Below are 14,241 nucleotides of genomic sequence, written 5' to 3' on the forward strand. Positions count from 1 at the left end.
TGAACAGAGGATTTGACGTGGCCGAACTCTTAAATCCCCAAAATGTGAAAATAAAACTATATGTCCACTTGTGAGAATGTGGGAAGAGTCCGTGGTCACTTAAAGGACAGTTATGTTGAGTGTATTTCATTTGGTGACCTCACTAAGGACATTAAATACACATAACTATATCTCTGAATGTGTACATTTCTCAATTATGGTGTTTGCATCTAATTCTTGTATAAAATGAATGAGTAAAGATGAAACTATTTGTGAAATTATGTAATGTGATGTTAACCCTTTAATGTGAGAGAATTGTATTCCCTTTAAAGTTTAACTAAGTCATTGGCCCGCTCCCGTGAGCACAGACATGATCTGGCGTCATGGAACAGCCCTTTCCTATTGTTAAGAATAAAACCCCCTCCTGAGGAAAGAAAGACTTTGATCTTCAGGGAAACGGTACTATTTCTGTCGGTCAATATTAATTTCTAAAGCAAGGGCATAGAGCCAGGAAGGTTAGAAATTAGAGGATAGATTTGTCAGTGCGGGTAGGCCACATGTGTATCTGTTTTTATGTATCGTGTCGCTTCGGTTATATAATGCTAGCAAAGTATGCTGAATTGGTTAATGTGAGACGTCGCTAGTAAAAAACCTTGTTCAATGCGGTATTGAATCTCTTGTGCTGTATAAGAATTGCAGTGGTTTCTGACGTAGCCAGTGGGTAACGTTAGCAATACATTTCTAGCGCTAGGATACAATCCAGATTCTTGAAGAAATTTGAAAAATAAACGTTTGGCCAAACGTGGGCTATTTCTGCCTCCCGCGTTTCAGAACCGGGTAGGATCAGTCATTATTAATTTCTCGAGCGAGGACAAAGAGCCAACCGATTTGAAATTGAGTAGATATTAGCTTGACTAATAATTATCTTTCTCTCTCGTGTTTCCAGGCGAGTAGAACACGGTGCATTTCGTTGTTTGCCGCGCATTCCGGTAAAAACATCGCGAAAATAATGCAGGGAAATGGTTTGAACGTAATGACGTTATAAGTAAAACCACCCTAGTTTGTGCTTGGAAGTGAGATTTCTGTACAAATAGGATTAGCTTAGCACGAGATGCTAAGCTAACAAAGGGAAAACATCATTTTATTTTTCCTGTGTCACGTTGAAATTCCTCTGCTTTGCGCGACGGAAGTCCCGCCCTTTGTACTTCCATTTGATTTCAGCTTTCTGCGAATGCTGGTGGTGAAGAATCGCCAGTACATTTCTTGTAAAAGAATTAGGTGACACCCAAACGTGGATCACTTTAAGATATCCAGCCAATCGCAATTGACTGGATATCGATGTCTGATTCAATATAACTAATATGTATAAATGCCAGATTTCCCTTTTCAGGTGGATCTTTTCAATAATATACAAATTGAGTGGTTTTCTAAAATGTCACAGCGCTCTCAGGTTAATTAAAGTTTAATTCCCAAATAGCCTATACAGGTTTAATTTATCATTAAAATAGATCAATCAGTAAAATCTGCTTTTGCAAAGCACATTCAATTAACCCCAGTACTGACGGAAATCCCGCGTCCAGCGGGAATCCCATGTGGCTTTGGCCTTAGGGATATGTGAAACTAGTGGTGAATGTACCCCAATATTTAAACTACTGTTTACACTTATGATAATCCAGACACTCAATTGATTGGATAACACTGTCTCAGTCAATTTAATAAGTTAAATTGTCGAACATACCTTAAGGTTCTTCCAATTAAATGAGACATTTGAAACTTTCCAATAGTAACCTAGATGAACCAACTTCCCAGGTTAATTCAAGTTTAATTCCCAGATAGCCTATCCATGTATGATTAATCATTATCATTGATTAATCAATACAATTTGCTTTTGCAAATTCATTCACGTCCAACTCCCACATTACTGGTACAGTACTGATGGTTCATTAACATCTATAAATAGATTAAAATTGTCTTTGCAACTTCCAACGTATTCCAAAACCAAACTTTGGAAAAATATGATTTTTTTCCCCTTTCAAATGTTCTAATAATGTGCAAGCTATCAGAGGGGGTAGTCCCCACTCGCCCGCTAATTAGTGAATCTCACCCATAAAATGTTTCATATCTGACCTCAGCAGCGATACCAACCCTAATTATGCCATTAGCGGAAAAACAGCAGACATGGCGAACAACGCTCTCCAAAATCAACCATCGGGCGCAGGCCTCGTAAAGGTTCTCTCCAGTCTAGCCCTAATATCTTGCCATCCGAGATTGGCATCGGTCCAATACCACAGTGCACTGCTGAAGCACGAGCAGGTAACGGTAGACATAAAGGGACAAGTGGAGAGAACCAGGAAACCAATGACAAATGCAGAAAAGGGAAAGATTCTGCTAGCTATGGCTGCTAGCTACTGCGTTTTGAAAACTGAACAATTAAATGTAATTGTGAAAATGTATGATGATGAACGAGCACAAACTCTTCAACAAAATCTTCTTCTACAGGAACAAAATTGTATGCTACAGGAACAACTCAATTTAGCCAAAACTAAATACGATGATGTCCACGCCAAATTAGATAAATCTGACGAGTTATCTACAAACAGGAGCGCTCAACTTGATAACATGCATGCAGTTTTGTTGAATGCTACTCAAAGTAACAATGTTCTACTCAACATGCTGCAGACCAAAGACGATCAGTTAATAAACACAATGACTTAGTTGGATGACAAATCAGCAGAACTCATTGAAGTCGCTGACCAAATGAATGTTGAGAGAACTCGGGTGATCAAGATTAATTGATTATTGATTTCCAAGCAAGCAGAAGAAATCTCATCACTGAATCTCTCGCTTCGTACTCAAGACCTCTATCTGCAAACAATGACAGATAAGTTTGAGACCGAAAGGAGCAAGTGCGACACCCACATGTCCAAAATCAGTACTCTAAGTGCTCAAGTGGACTCTGCAATGCAGCAGACCACCACCCTTAGGTACCATCTGGAGGAAGTCCAGAATGGTCACGCACTACTCGGATGAACTCTCCAGCAGACGGACCGGATTCCAACAGAGAAGATCACAACGACACATGGGCGTAAATATATATTGATTGCAATTATTCCCGAATGAGTGAGCGTTCATGTGCAAAGGATTAGCATTTCAATTAATATAATTATCAACTGTGTGTAGTGATCCCTTTTGTCTTTCCCGCTTCTTTCTCAGTCCACACCCACTTACCTTTGTCCACCAAGCCGTCATATCGGCTTAGCCCACTTGGGAATCTTCCCTATCCTTGTTAGTAAGCAATATCTACTGTTTGTTTATGCATTTCTGTGATTATTTAGTTAGTTAGTAAATAAATGATTAAGCCAATTGGTGTATGGATGATTCATAGTTTAGGCTGGGTTCCTGCAGATAACCAACAATTTACGACGTTTGGAATGAGACTGACGTGAGGTAAATAATAATTAATAGAAGACTAATTGATCAGATATTAAAATATCTGAAGAGTTATATTCGGAAAATTATAACTTTGTAATCTGAAGATTTTCCGTGGTGCCCCGACTTCCTAGTTAATTACATTTACATTATTAGTTGAATCACGTATAATAATTACAGAGAATTGATTTGATAAAATAACAGTCACCACTTTTAATGATGCCAAAGACACAACACTGTACTCAGCAAGTCTGACTTTTAATTTCTCCTGTCCTGCATTAAAAGAGAGAGAGCCTCCCCCTTTTCCAGCTGATCAGGCATTTTCTTCAGACAAATTTTCCAGACAGAGTCCTCTGCCTCAGGAACCACATGGTATTTAGGCTATGTCACTGGTCTGGCTCATAAGAAAAGCAAATATTTACAAAGCTGAAGAAAAATAAACTGTATATACATCAACACATTCATGATTAGTTTATAATTGCAGTAGAACAATTGGTAATGTTGTAAGTGTTATAAAAGTGCAATGGTAGGTCAAAGAATAACATATCATTTGGTGGTACAGTATTGCATAGCGTTACAATGAGTCTGACTCCCTCTTTAGTCTGCGGTGGCTAAAACACAAATTGGTAATCTCCTGTCTGAGTCACAGTCCTACCAATGTTGTCACAGAAGGAAATGAGAAATAACATCCGATATCCCCCTCTGTTGTTTGTATTATCATTGTGTATCTAAGTTACTGTAATATACTTTTTTGTAATGAATTCATTGGAAATTGTTCTCACTTTTCCACTGGGCACAGACGTCAGTTCAACATCTATTCCACGTTGATTCAATGTAATTGCCTAGTGGGTTAGCTCGTTATTATAAAATAATAAAGAGCAAAAAAATAAATGTGCCTAATAAAATCTTAGGAATATTACAATCAGTGAAGAATTTCAATATTGCAGAACTGTTTACTACTCAGTTACTGTGATATTGTGTATATATTGCCATCATTGGGTATTGTTTGACAGTTGTATTGTCATCTTACATTTGTGCTTGCTTTATTGTGAATGTCTTTTTTGATGTTTCTTTTCTTTCAGGTGGTCCAGGACAAAATCATCTGCCTTCCACAGAGAATATCAATGGCGAACCAAACAATACCCTTACCAAATAAAACCGAGCTGGTCTCACCTGTTGTGTCGCAGGATGTGCATGAGATGATGGGCCTGAAAACCAACCTGGACCTTCAACAGTACAGCTTCATAAACCAGATGTGCTACGAGAAAGCCCTGCACTGGTACGCCAAGTACTTCCCTTACCTAGTCCTCATACACACCCTCATCTTCATGGTGTGTAGCAATTTCTGGTTCAAGTTCCCAGGCTCCAGCTCTAAGATAGAGCATTTCATCTCCATCTTGGGAAAGTGCTTCGACTCCCCCTGGACTACTAGAGCTCTGTCTGAGGTGTCTGGAGAGAACCCAGAGGAGAAGGTATTGTTGGTATGTGTTTGTACAGTATGTAGTGTATGTATGAATGGATATATGTTTGTACGTACACTGAGTGTACAATACATTAAGAACACCTTCCTAATATTGAGTTGAACCCACCCCTCCACAGAGATGCTGATGCTGGCCCATGTTGACTCCAATGCTTCCCACGGTTGTCTCAAGTTGACTGAATGTCCTTTGGGTGGTGGACCATTCTTGATACACACGAGAAACTGTTGAGCGTGAAAAACCAAGCAGTGTTGCAGTTCTTGACACAAACCGGTGCGCCTGGCACCGACTACCATACCCCGTTCAAAAGCACTTAAATCTTTTTTCTTACCCATTCACCCTCTGAATGGCACACATACACAATCTCAATTATCTCAAGGCTCTAAAATCCTTCTTTAACTGGTCTCCTCCCCTTCATCTACACAGATTGAAGTGGATTTAACAAGTGACATCAATAAGGTATCATAGCGTTCACCTGGATTCACCTGGTCCAGTCTATGTCTTGGAAAGAGCATGTGCTTATAATGTTTTGTACACGCAGTGTATATATGTACAGTTGAAGTCAGAAGTTTACATACACTTAGGTTGGCGTCATTAAAACTCGTTTTTCAACCACTCCACAAATTTCCTGTTACAAACTATAGTTTTAGTCGGTTAGGACATATACTTTTTGCATGACACAAGTAATTCTTCCAACAATTGTTTACAGACAGATTATTTAACTTATAATTCACTGTATCACAATTCCAGTGGGTCATAAGTTGACCATGCCTTTAAACAGCTTGGAAAATTCCAGAAAATGATGTCATGGCTTTAGAAGCTTCTGATAGGGTAATTGACATAATTTGAGACAATTGGAGGTGTACCTGTGGATGTATTTCAAGGCCTACCTTCAAACTCAGTGCCTCTTTGCTTGACATCATGGGAAAATAAAAAGAAATCAGCCAAGACCTCCGAAAAAAATTGTACACCGCGGGTCTGGTTTATACTTGGTGGGAGCAATTTCCAAATGCCTGAAGGTACCACGTTCATCTGTACAAACAATAGTACGCAAGTATAAACACTATGCAGCCGTCATACCGCTCAGGAAGGAGACACGTTCTGTCTCCTAGAGATTAACGTACTTTGGTGCGAAAAGTGCAAATCAATCACAGAACAACAGCAAATGACCTTATGAATATGCTGGAGGAAACAGGTACAAAAGTATCTATATCCACAGTAAAACAAGTCCTATATCGACATAACCTGAAAGGCCGCTCAGCAAGGAAGAAGCCACTGCTACAAAATCGCCATACAAAAGCCAGACTACGGTTTGCAACTGCACATGGGGACAAAGATCGTACTTTTTGGAGAAATGTCCTCTGGTCTGATGAAACAAAAATAGAACTGTTTGGCCATAATGACCATCGTTACGTTTGGAGGAAAAAGGGGGAGCTTGCAAGCCGAAGAACACCATCCCAACCGTGAGGCACGGGGGTGGCAGCATCATGTTTTGCGAGTGCTTTGCTGCAGGAGAGACTGGTGCACTTCACAAAATAGATGGCATCATGAGGATGGAAAATTATGTGGATATATTGAAGCAACATCTCAAGACATCCGTCAGGAAGTTAAAGCTTGGTCACAAATGGGTCTTCCAAATGCACAATGACCACAAGCATACTTCCAAAGTTGTGGCAAAATGGCTTAAGGACAACAAAGTCAAGGTATTGGAGTGGCCATCACAAAGCCCTGACCTCAATCCCATAGAACATTTGTGGGCAGAACTGAAAAAGCATGTGCGAGCAAGGAGGCCTACAAACCTGACTCAGTTACACCAGCTCTGTCAGGAAGAATGGGCCAAAATTCACACAACTTATTGTGGGAATGTTGTGGAAGGCTACCTGAAACATTTAACCCAAGTTAATCAATTTAAAGGCAATGCTACCAAATAATAATTGAGTGTATGTAAACCTTTAACCCACTGGGAATGTGATGAAAGAAATTAAAGCTGAAATAAATCATTCTCTCTACTATTATTCTGACATTTCACATTCTTAAAATAAAGTGGTGATCCTAACTGACCTAAAACAGGGAATCTTTACTGGGATTAAATGTCAGGAATTGTGAAAAACTGAGTTTAAATGTATTTGGCTAAGGTGTATGTAAACTTCCGACTTCAACTGTATGTATTGTTGTAGTCAAATGGCTGAGGAAACTATGGGGCAGTTTCCTGTACACAGCTAAAGCCTAGGCCTGGACTGAAAACTCAATGGAGAATCTCCTTTCAAAATTCTGTTTCGTCCAGGACTAGGCTCAATCTGTTTCTGGGAAACAGCCCTATATTGGATATATTTGAAATATTTCAAATAAAATGCATTAATTAATAAATTCATTAATTTATTCATTCAAGGACAACAAGAACAACAGTGCCAGCAAAGCGATCCTCAATGTGTCTGTAGAGGGGAACCTGGACAGCCTGGAGAAGACCCAGTCCCTCAAATCCATCCCAGAGAAGATCGTAGTGGACAAGCCCACAGCCAGCGCCCTGGATAAGAAGGAAGGAGAACAGGCCAAAGCTCTATTTGAGAAGGTGAAGAAGTTCCGCCTGCACGTCGAAGAGGGGGACATCCTCTATGTTATGTATGTTCGCCAGACTGTTCTCAAAGTGTTCAAGTTCCTCCTCATCATCGCGTATAACAGTGCTTTAGTCTCTGAGGTGCAGATCACAGTGAAGTGCAGTGTGGACATACAGGACATGACGGGATATAAGCATTTCTCCTGTAATCACACCATGGCCCACCTGTTCTCTAAGTTGTCGTACTGTTACCTGTGCTTCGTGGCTGTGTACGGATTCACCTGCCTCTACACTTCCTACTGGCTCTTCTACCGCTCGCTGAAGGAGTACTCCTTTGAATACGTGAGGCAAGAAACGGGAATCGATGACATCCCAGACGTGAAGAATGACTTTGCCTTCATGCTGCACATGATCGACCAGTACGACCCACTGTACTCCAAAAGGTGTAAAATATATATTTTTTGAAAATTTTAAATTGTTTCAAGTAATTCAGCTCTCCGTTGCTGTTGATAGGTATGTAATGCCTCCAATTGTAAAACAAACCATTCGGGTGCAGTTGTATGGCTACCCTCTGCTCCAGCCTTTCGGAGTTGGAATAAAGCAGAAGACAAAAGCAGAAGTTTCCATGGCATATCTGTCTACATTGGACAATAACGTATTCTTCTTCTTTCTTTCTTTCTTTCAGGTTCGCAGTGTTCCTGTCTGAGGTCAGTGAGAACAAACTGAAACAGCTGAACCTGAACCATGAGTGGACACCAGAGAAGCTGCGTCAGAGACTGCTGACCAACCATAACAACAGACTRGAGCTGCAGCTCTTCATGCTGTCTGGGCTCCCGGACACCATCTTCGAGGTGACAGAGCTCCAATCCCTGAAGCTAGAGATCATCAACAACGTATCCATCCCAGCCTCCATCGCCCAGCTGGAAAACCTCCAGGAGCTGTCTCTGTATCAGTGTTGCTTAAAGATCCACACCACAGCCACTTCCTTCCTCAAGGATAACCTTAAGGTATGCTATTCTGGTAGTCTTTGGTGTGGCATGTTTTTATTTATTTTTTATTAATAAAGTATCGTTCCATCTTTATGTAAGGTSCTCAGGGTAAAGTTTGATGACAGCAGGGAGCTGCCTCATTGGCTGTACCACCTACGGAATCTAGAGGAGCTCTACCTCATTGGCTCACTGAGTCCTGACGCTTCTAAGAATGTGGTTCTGGAGTCTCTAAGGGAGCTGAAGAATCTGAAGACCCTGTCGCTCAAAAGTAACTTTACAAAGATCCCCCAGTCCATCGTGGACGTGTCCAGCCACCTGCAGAGACTGTACGTTTACAACGATGGCACCAAGCTGGTGATGCTCAACAACCTGAAGAAGATGGTGAACCTGACTGAACTGGAGCTGGTGCACTGTGACCTGGAACGCATCCCACATGCTGTCTTTAGCCTCACGAACCTACAGGTATGATATGCCGTACTTTGACCGCCTGCTATGTTCGCCTACAGTGTCTCCACACTGAGTGGTCCACAATGTGGTTTTTAAATATGTAATGACCTATTCCTTTAAGCTCCTAGTTGAGCAAAGGGCCTTAAAGGTGCATCTCCAGCTAACTCTGTTCTGGGCTGTTTTCTTGACTTCAAATATGTCATATGTATTGCCAATTCCTGTAATATTGTGGAGTGACACTTAAAATACATTTGTATAACTCTAACTCTACAGGAGTTGGACTTGAAGGAAAACAACCTGCGCTCCATTGAGGAGATAGTCAGCTGCCAGCACCTCCACAAACTGACGTGCCTGAAACTCTGGCACAACAGTATCTGCTATGTCCCTGAGCACATCAAGAAGCTGGGCAGCCTGGAGCGCCTCTACTTCAGTCATAACAAGATAGAGATCTTGCCCTCGCACCTGTTCTTATGCAACAAGCTTCGTTACCTGGATCTGTCCAACAACGACATCCGGTTCATTCCGCCGGAGATCGGTGTCCTACAGAGTCTTCAGTACTTCTCTGTTACGTGCAACAAGATTGATAACCTCCCAGACGAGCTCTTCTTTTGCAAGAAGCTCAAAACCCTCAAGCTGGGCAAGAATACGCTGTCATTGCTCTCACCAAAGATCTCATACCTGGTTCTATTGACACACCTGGAACTGAAGGGCAACCATTTTGAGCTCCTGCCTCCAGAGCTGCGATTCTGCCGGGCGTTGAAGCGTGGCGGCCTAGTGGTGGAGGACGTCCTGTTTGAAACCTTGCCTTCGGATATCAGAGACAAAATGAAGGCTGAGTGAAATGCCTTACAGAATCTGTGCAAAAGGCCCTGCGATACATTAGCATCCTGTCCAGTGGGTGTACTTGTACATCAAGCTGCCTCACATTACATAAACAGGAGATTGGCTCCTGCCCTATGGGCCTATCTGGCTCGGACAAAGCAAGTTACTTATATGTGCAAAAAGAAAATGCCAATCTTGTCTTAATCTGACAATCATAGTCTACCAAAATTGTAGATTTKACTGTATACTTAGTTTATCATGATCAAACTCTAAGCAGTATACTGTTCTGGGGTGGAAATTGTGATATTCATGMACAGCAAATTCTCCAGTGTTAAATCAACACTTACAGTGACAATTGTTCTATACGGGTCCACACGATTAACACTTTTAGTGTTATGCAATAACACTTCATATAGTATTTTTAACACTAGGAAGTGTATATAGTTTACACTAATGGTGTTATGCAATAACACCTCATATAGTATTTTTAACACTAGGAAGTGTATATAGTTTACACTAATGGTGTTATGCAATAACACCTTATATAGTATTTTTAACCATTACGCAAAGAGGTCTGTATCTGTTGACAAGGTCGCTGGTGTTGGATTAAGGAGATTACAATAACAATAACGTATTTAATACTACTTGTTCTTATGTAAGCATTTACAAAGACTTCAGGACTGGCAGCAGACATATTCGAACTTGAATAAGTATAACCATAGACCACTTAAACTGATACAACACTTCCATTCATGGGTGCCAAAAACAACGAATTTAAAGCCACGCCTCAACTAAGCCACACCTCCAATATAATTTCCCAGTGCCTTGCCTTTTCAAGTTAATTGTAGATTTACCACCCATGACAGTATTTGTTAGTGGCAGAGACATGGTTGTTGAATTTATTAATTTCACTCCTGTGGACTTCCCACTAGAGGTGAATGTTATCATTAAAATGTAATGCTTTAGGACAATACATTAAATATATAAGGCCTTACTTTCATGGCCAAGTTTTACCCTAACACAKTGGTGTTAGGACAATCCTGGTTTAGAGGCCACATCTGCAAGTCACATTAYGCAGGCTTGCAAAGTGATGTAATTCCTATACGAAACCAGATTTTTAATCATTCAGAATGAATGTAAGGGTTAGGAACATTGTGAGGAGACTACCTAAGTCAGGGATGGGCAACTCCAGTCTTCAGGGTCCAGATGGGTGTCACATTTTTTCCCTTTCCCTAGCAAACACAGCTGATTAAACTAATTACGTTCTAAATTAGCTAGGGCAAAATGTTGACACCAATCAGGCCCCTTGGGGCCCGAGTTTCCCACCCCTTATCTAAACCATTTAAACTGGAACAGCCATTTAAGTAATAGTTGCATTTATTGCATCCATCTGATTGGATTAGTTGAGAAAAATGTATGTTATTTAAAAATCGTATTTGTGTACAATAATATTAATCAATCAATGTACATGCAAAAACACAGATATTAAAAACAATCCTAAAAATGACTCCCTCCAGTAGAGCATGCTGRGAAATGTGATAATGATGGGCATGGTTTTATTGGGAATGTTTTACTCTCCACAGAGTAAAACTGACAGAGAGTAAAACAGACACAATCACATTCTCACACTTAACATTGGATATAAACACTAACACTGGGGTTATTTTACACTACTGAGTGTTAATTTCAGATTTAATTTAACTCCTGAATCAACACTAGAAATGTTACACTGAAAAATCTACACTAGGTAACACTGGCCAATTTGCTGAGTGGGTGTATGTTTTGAGTAATATGTCTAAGTGTTACTTCATGTCAGAAGGGAATATGGCTTTGTGATGTAATTAAATGGTTCTTAACAATATAATTAGTCACAGGAAAGGTATATTTTGTAATGGTGCGTTGTTCATCCGCACCTGCCCGCAATTACTAATAACCCATCCGCAACCGCCCGTCTATATGTGATAAAGTGAATATCTAACTTGCTAATATAAAACAATGTGCTGTAGGATAGTGTGAGATGCCGGAACGATTTGACAGGGGGTGCAGGATTCTGTTTTGCCTGATTTAGATATGTTTCTTTTCTTTTCTTTATTTTTTATTTCACCTTTATTTAACCAGGTAGGCTAGTTGAGAACAAGTTCTCATTTGCAACTGCGACCTGGCCAAGATAAAGCATAGCAATTTGACACATACAACCACACAGAGTTACACATGGAATAAACAAAACATACAGTCAATAATACAGTAGAAAAATAAGTCTATATACAATGTGAGCAAATGAGGTGAGATAAGGGAGGTAAAGGCAAAAAATGCCATGGTGGCGAGGTAAATACAATATAGCAAGTAAAACACTGGAATGGTAGATTTGCAGTGGAAGAATGTGCAAAGTAGAAATATAAATAAGTTCTGACTTCCTGAACATTTGCATATCGCGGGGCTCTTCGATGCTATTGCAGTTCGCCACAGATGTTTTTGTGCTGGTCGAGGGCAGTCAGGTCTGGAGTGAACCAAGGGCTATATCTGTTCTTGGTTCTGCATTTTTTGAACGGAGCATGCTTGTCTAATATGGTGAGGAAGTAACTTTTAAAGAATGACCAGGCATCCTCAACTGACGGGATGAGGTCAATATCCTTCCAGGGTACCGCGGGCCAGGTCGATTAGAAAGCCTGCTGGCAGAAGTGTTTTAGGGAGCGTTTGACAGTGATGAGGGGTGGTCGTTTGACCGCGGACCCGTGGCGGATACAGGCAATGAGGCAGTGATCGCTGAGATCTTGATTGAAGACAGCAGAGGTGTATTTGGAGGGCAGGTTGGTCAGGATAATGTCTATTAGGGTGCCCATGTTTACGGATTTAGGGTTGTACCTGGTGGGTTCCTTGATGATTTGTGTGAGATTGAGGGCATCAAGCTTGGATTGTAGGACTGCCGGGGTGTTAAGCATATCCAGTTTAGGTCACCTACAGAACAAACTCTGAAGCTAGATGGGGAGCGATCAATTCACAGATGGTGTCCAGGGCACAGCTGGGACCTGAGGGGGGTCGGTAGCAGGCGGCAACAGTGAGAGACTTATTTCTGGAGAGATTAATTTTTAAAATTAGAAGTTCGAACTGTTTGGGCAATGACCTGGAAAGTATGACAGAACTTTGCAGGCTATCTCTGAAGTAGATTGCAACTCCTCCCTTTGGCAGTTCTATTTGACGGAAAGTGTTATAGTTGGGTATAGAAATCCCAGAATTTTTGGTGGCCTTCCTAAGCCAGGATTCGGACACGGCAAGGACATAAGGGTTGGCAGAGTGTGCTAAAGCGGTGAGTAAGGCAAACTTAGGGAGGAGGCTTCTGATGTTGACATGCATGAGGCCAAGGCTTTTTCGATCACAGAAGTCAACAAATGAGGGTGACTGGGGACATGCAGGGCCTGGGTTTACCTCCACATCACCCGAGGAACAGAGGAGTAGTAGGATGAGGGTGCGGCTAAAGGCTATCAAAACTGGTTGCCTAGAGCGTTGGGGACAAAGAATAAAAGGAGCAGATTTATGGGCGTGGTAGAATAGATTCTGGCATAATGTGCAGACAGGGGTATGGTGGGGCGCGGGTACAGCGGAGGCAAGCCCAGGCACTGGGTGATGATAAGAGAGGTTGTATCTCTGGACATGCTGGTCTCAATGGGTGAGGTCACCGCATGTGTGGGGGGTGGGACAAAGGATGTATCAGAGGTCGGAGAGTGGAATACGGGGTCCATTGCAAACCAAAACAATGATAATGATAACTAGCCTGCAACAGTATGCAAGGCATATTGATATTTGAGAGAGACATACAGTAAGGCATAAAGTGATTGCAGGTCTTGATTGGGAGAGCTAGCTAAAACAACAGGTAAGATAACAGCAGCAATAACAGGGTGCTATCTAACCAGCACCAACAGGTAAAAATGGCGACGACTAGGCAGAGAGGGTCGGATTAACTACACACAGATCCTGAGTTAAAGCACAGAGCCGCCAGATAAAACACAAATAAACAGAATGGAGTACCGTGAATTATGGACAGTCAAGCATGCATCAGCTATGTAGCCAAGTGATCATAGTGTCCAGGGGGCAGCCGTAGATGGAGCAGGGAGGCCTCCTAAGCTAGCACGCGGCGTTTAAAGTTAGTAGCCCGGGGGGGGTCTGCTCAGACGGAGGGGGTCTGCTCAGACGTGGTCGTGTCGACAGAGAATCCAAGCCGGATGGCGGTGGCAAAGGAGGTTGTGAATTGTAGAATTGTGTTTGCTAACTGGTGCTAGCTTCGTGGCAGTGGCGCTAGCTGCGCTAGCTGCAAGCTAGCTGTGAGGATCAGAAGTAGTGGCTCAGGGATTACGGCAGGAATCCGGCGTTGTTGTCAGAGAGACGTCCGATGCTGGTAAATTGGTGAGTAATATCCAGGCTATAACAGGGCTGGTGTCTGTGCAGAAGGTAAAAGCTACTAGCAGCGGCAAAAAATGGCTAAATTAGCTGTAGCTGATTTAGACCAGTTGTGATGGATTGGCAGGGCTCTGTGTCGGCAAAAAAGGTT

The 14,241-nt window shown here is 41.7% G+C and overlaps 1 protein-coding gene across 3 annotated transcripts in view; it reads left to right on the forward strand.

Annotated features, from left to right (window-relative positions):
• LOC111975341 (volume-regulated anion channel subunit LRRC8C-like) overlaps nucleotides 1-11,205 on the forward strand; it is a 24,329-nt gene extending 13,124 nt beyond the window's left edge. For 2 of the 3 annotated variants that reach the window (XM_024003570.3, XM_024003569.3), the window contains exons 3-7: nucleotides 4,491-4,889; nucleotides 7,276-7,883; nucleotides 8,126-8,447; nucleotides 8,529-8,891; nucleotides 9,150-11,205. In XM_024003570.3, coding sequence (XP_023859338.1) covers nucleotides 4,491-4,889; nucleotides 7,276-7,883; nucleotides 8,126-8,447; nucleotides 8,529-8,891; nucleotides 9,150-9,716 — 2,259 coding nt within the window. In that variant the 3' untranslated portion in view covers nucleotides 9,717-11,205. The remainder of the gene's footprint in view (nucleotides 1-4,490; nucleotides 4,890-7,275; nucleotides 7,884-8,125; nucleotides 8,448-8,528; nucleotides 8,892-9,149) is intronic. The other variant, XM_024003571.3, reaches the window with a different exon arrangement.
• The last annotated feature ends 3,036 nt before the right edge of the window (nucleotides 11,206-14,241 follow it).

The sequence above is a fragment of the Salvelinus sp. IW2-2015 genome, linkage group LG16, assembly GCF_002910315.2.
Source record: "Salvelinus sp. IW2-2015 linkage group LG16, ASM291031v2, whole genome shotgun sequence".
Lineage (NCBI taxonomy): Eukaryota > Metazoa > Chordata > Actinopteri > Salmoniformes > Salmonidae > Salvelinus > Salvelinus sp. IW2-2015.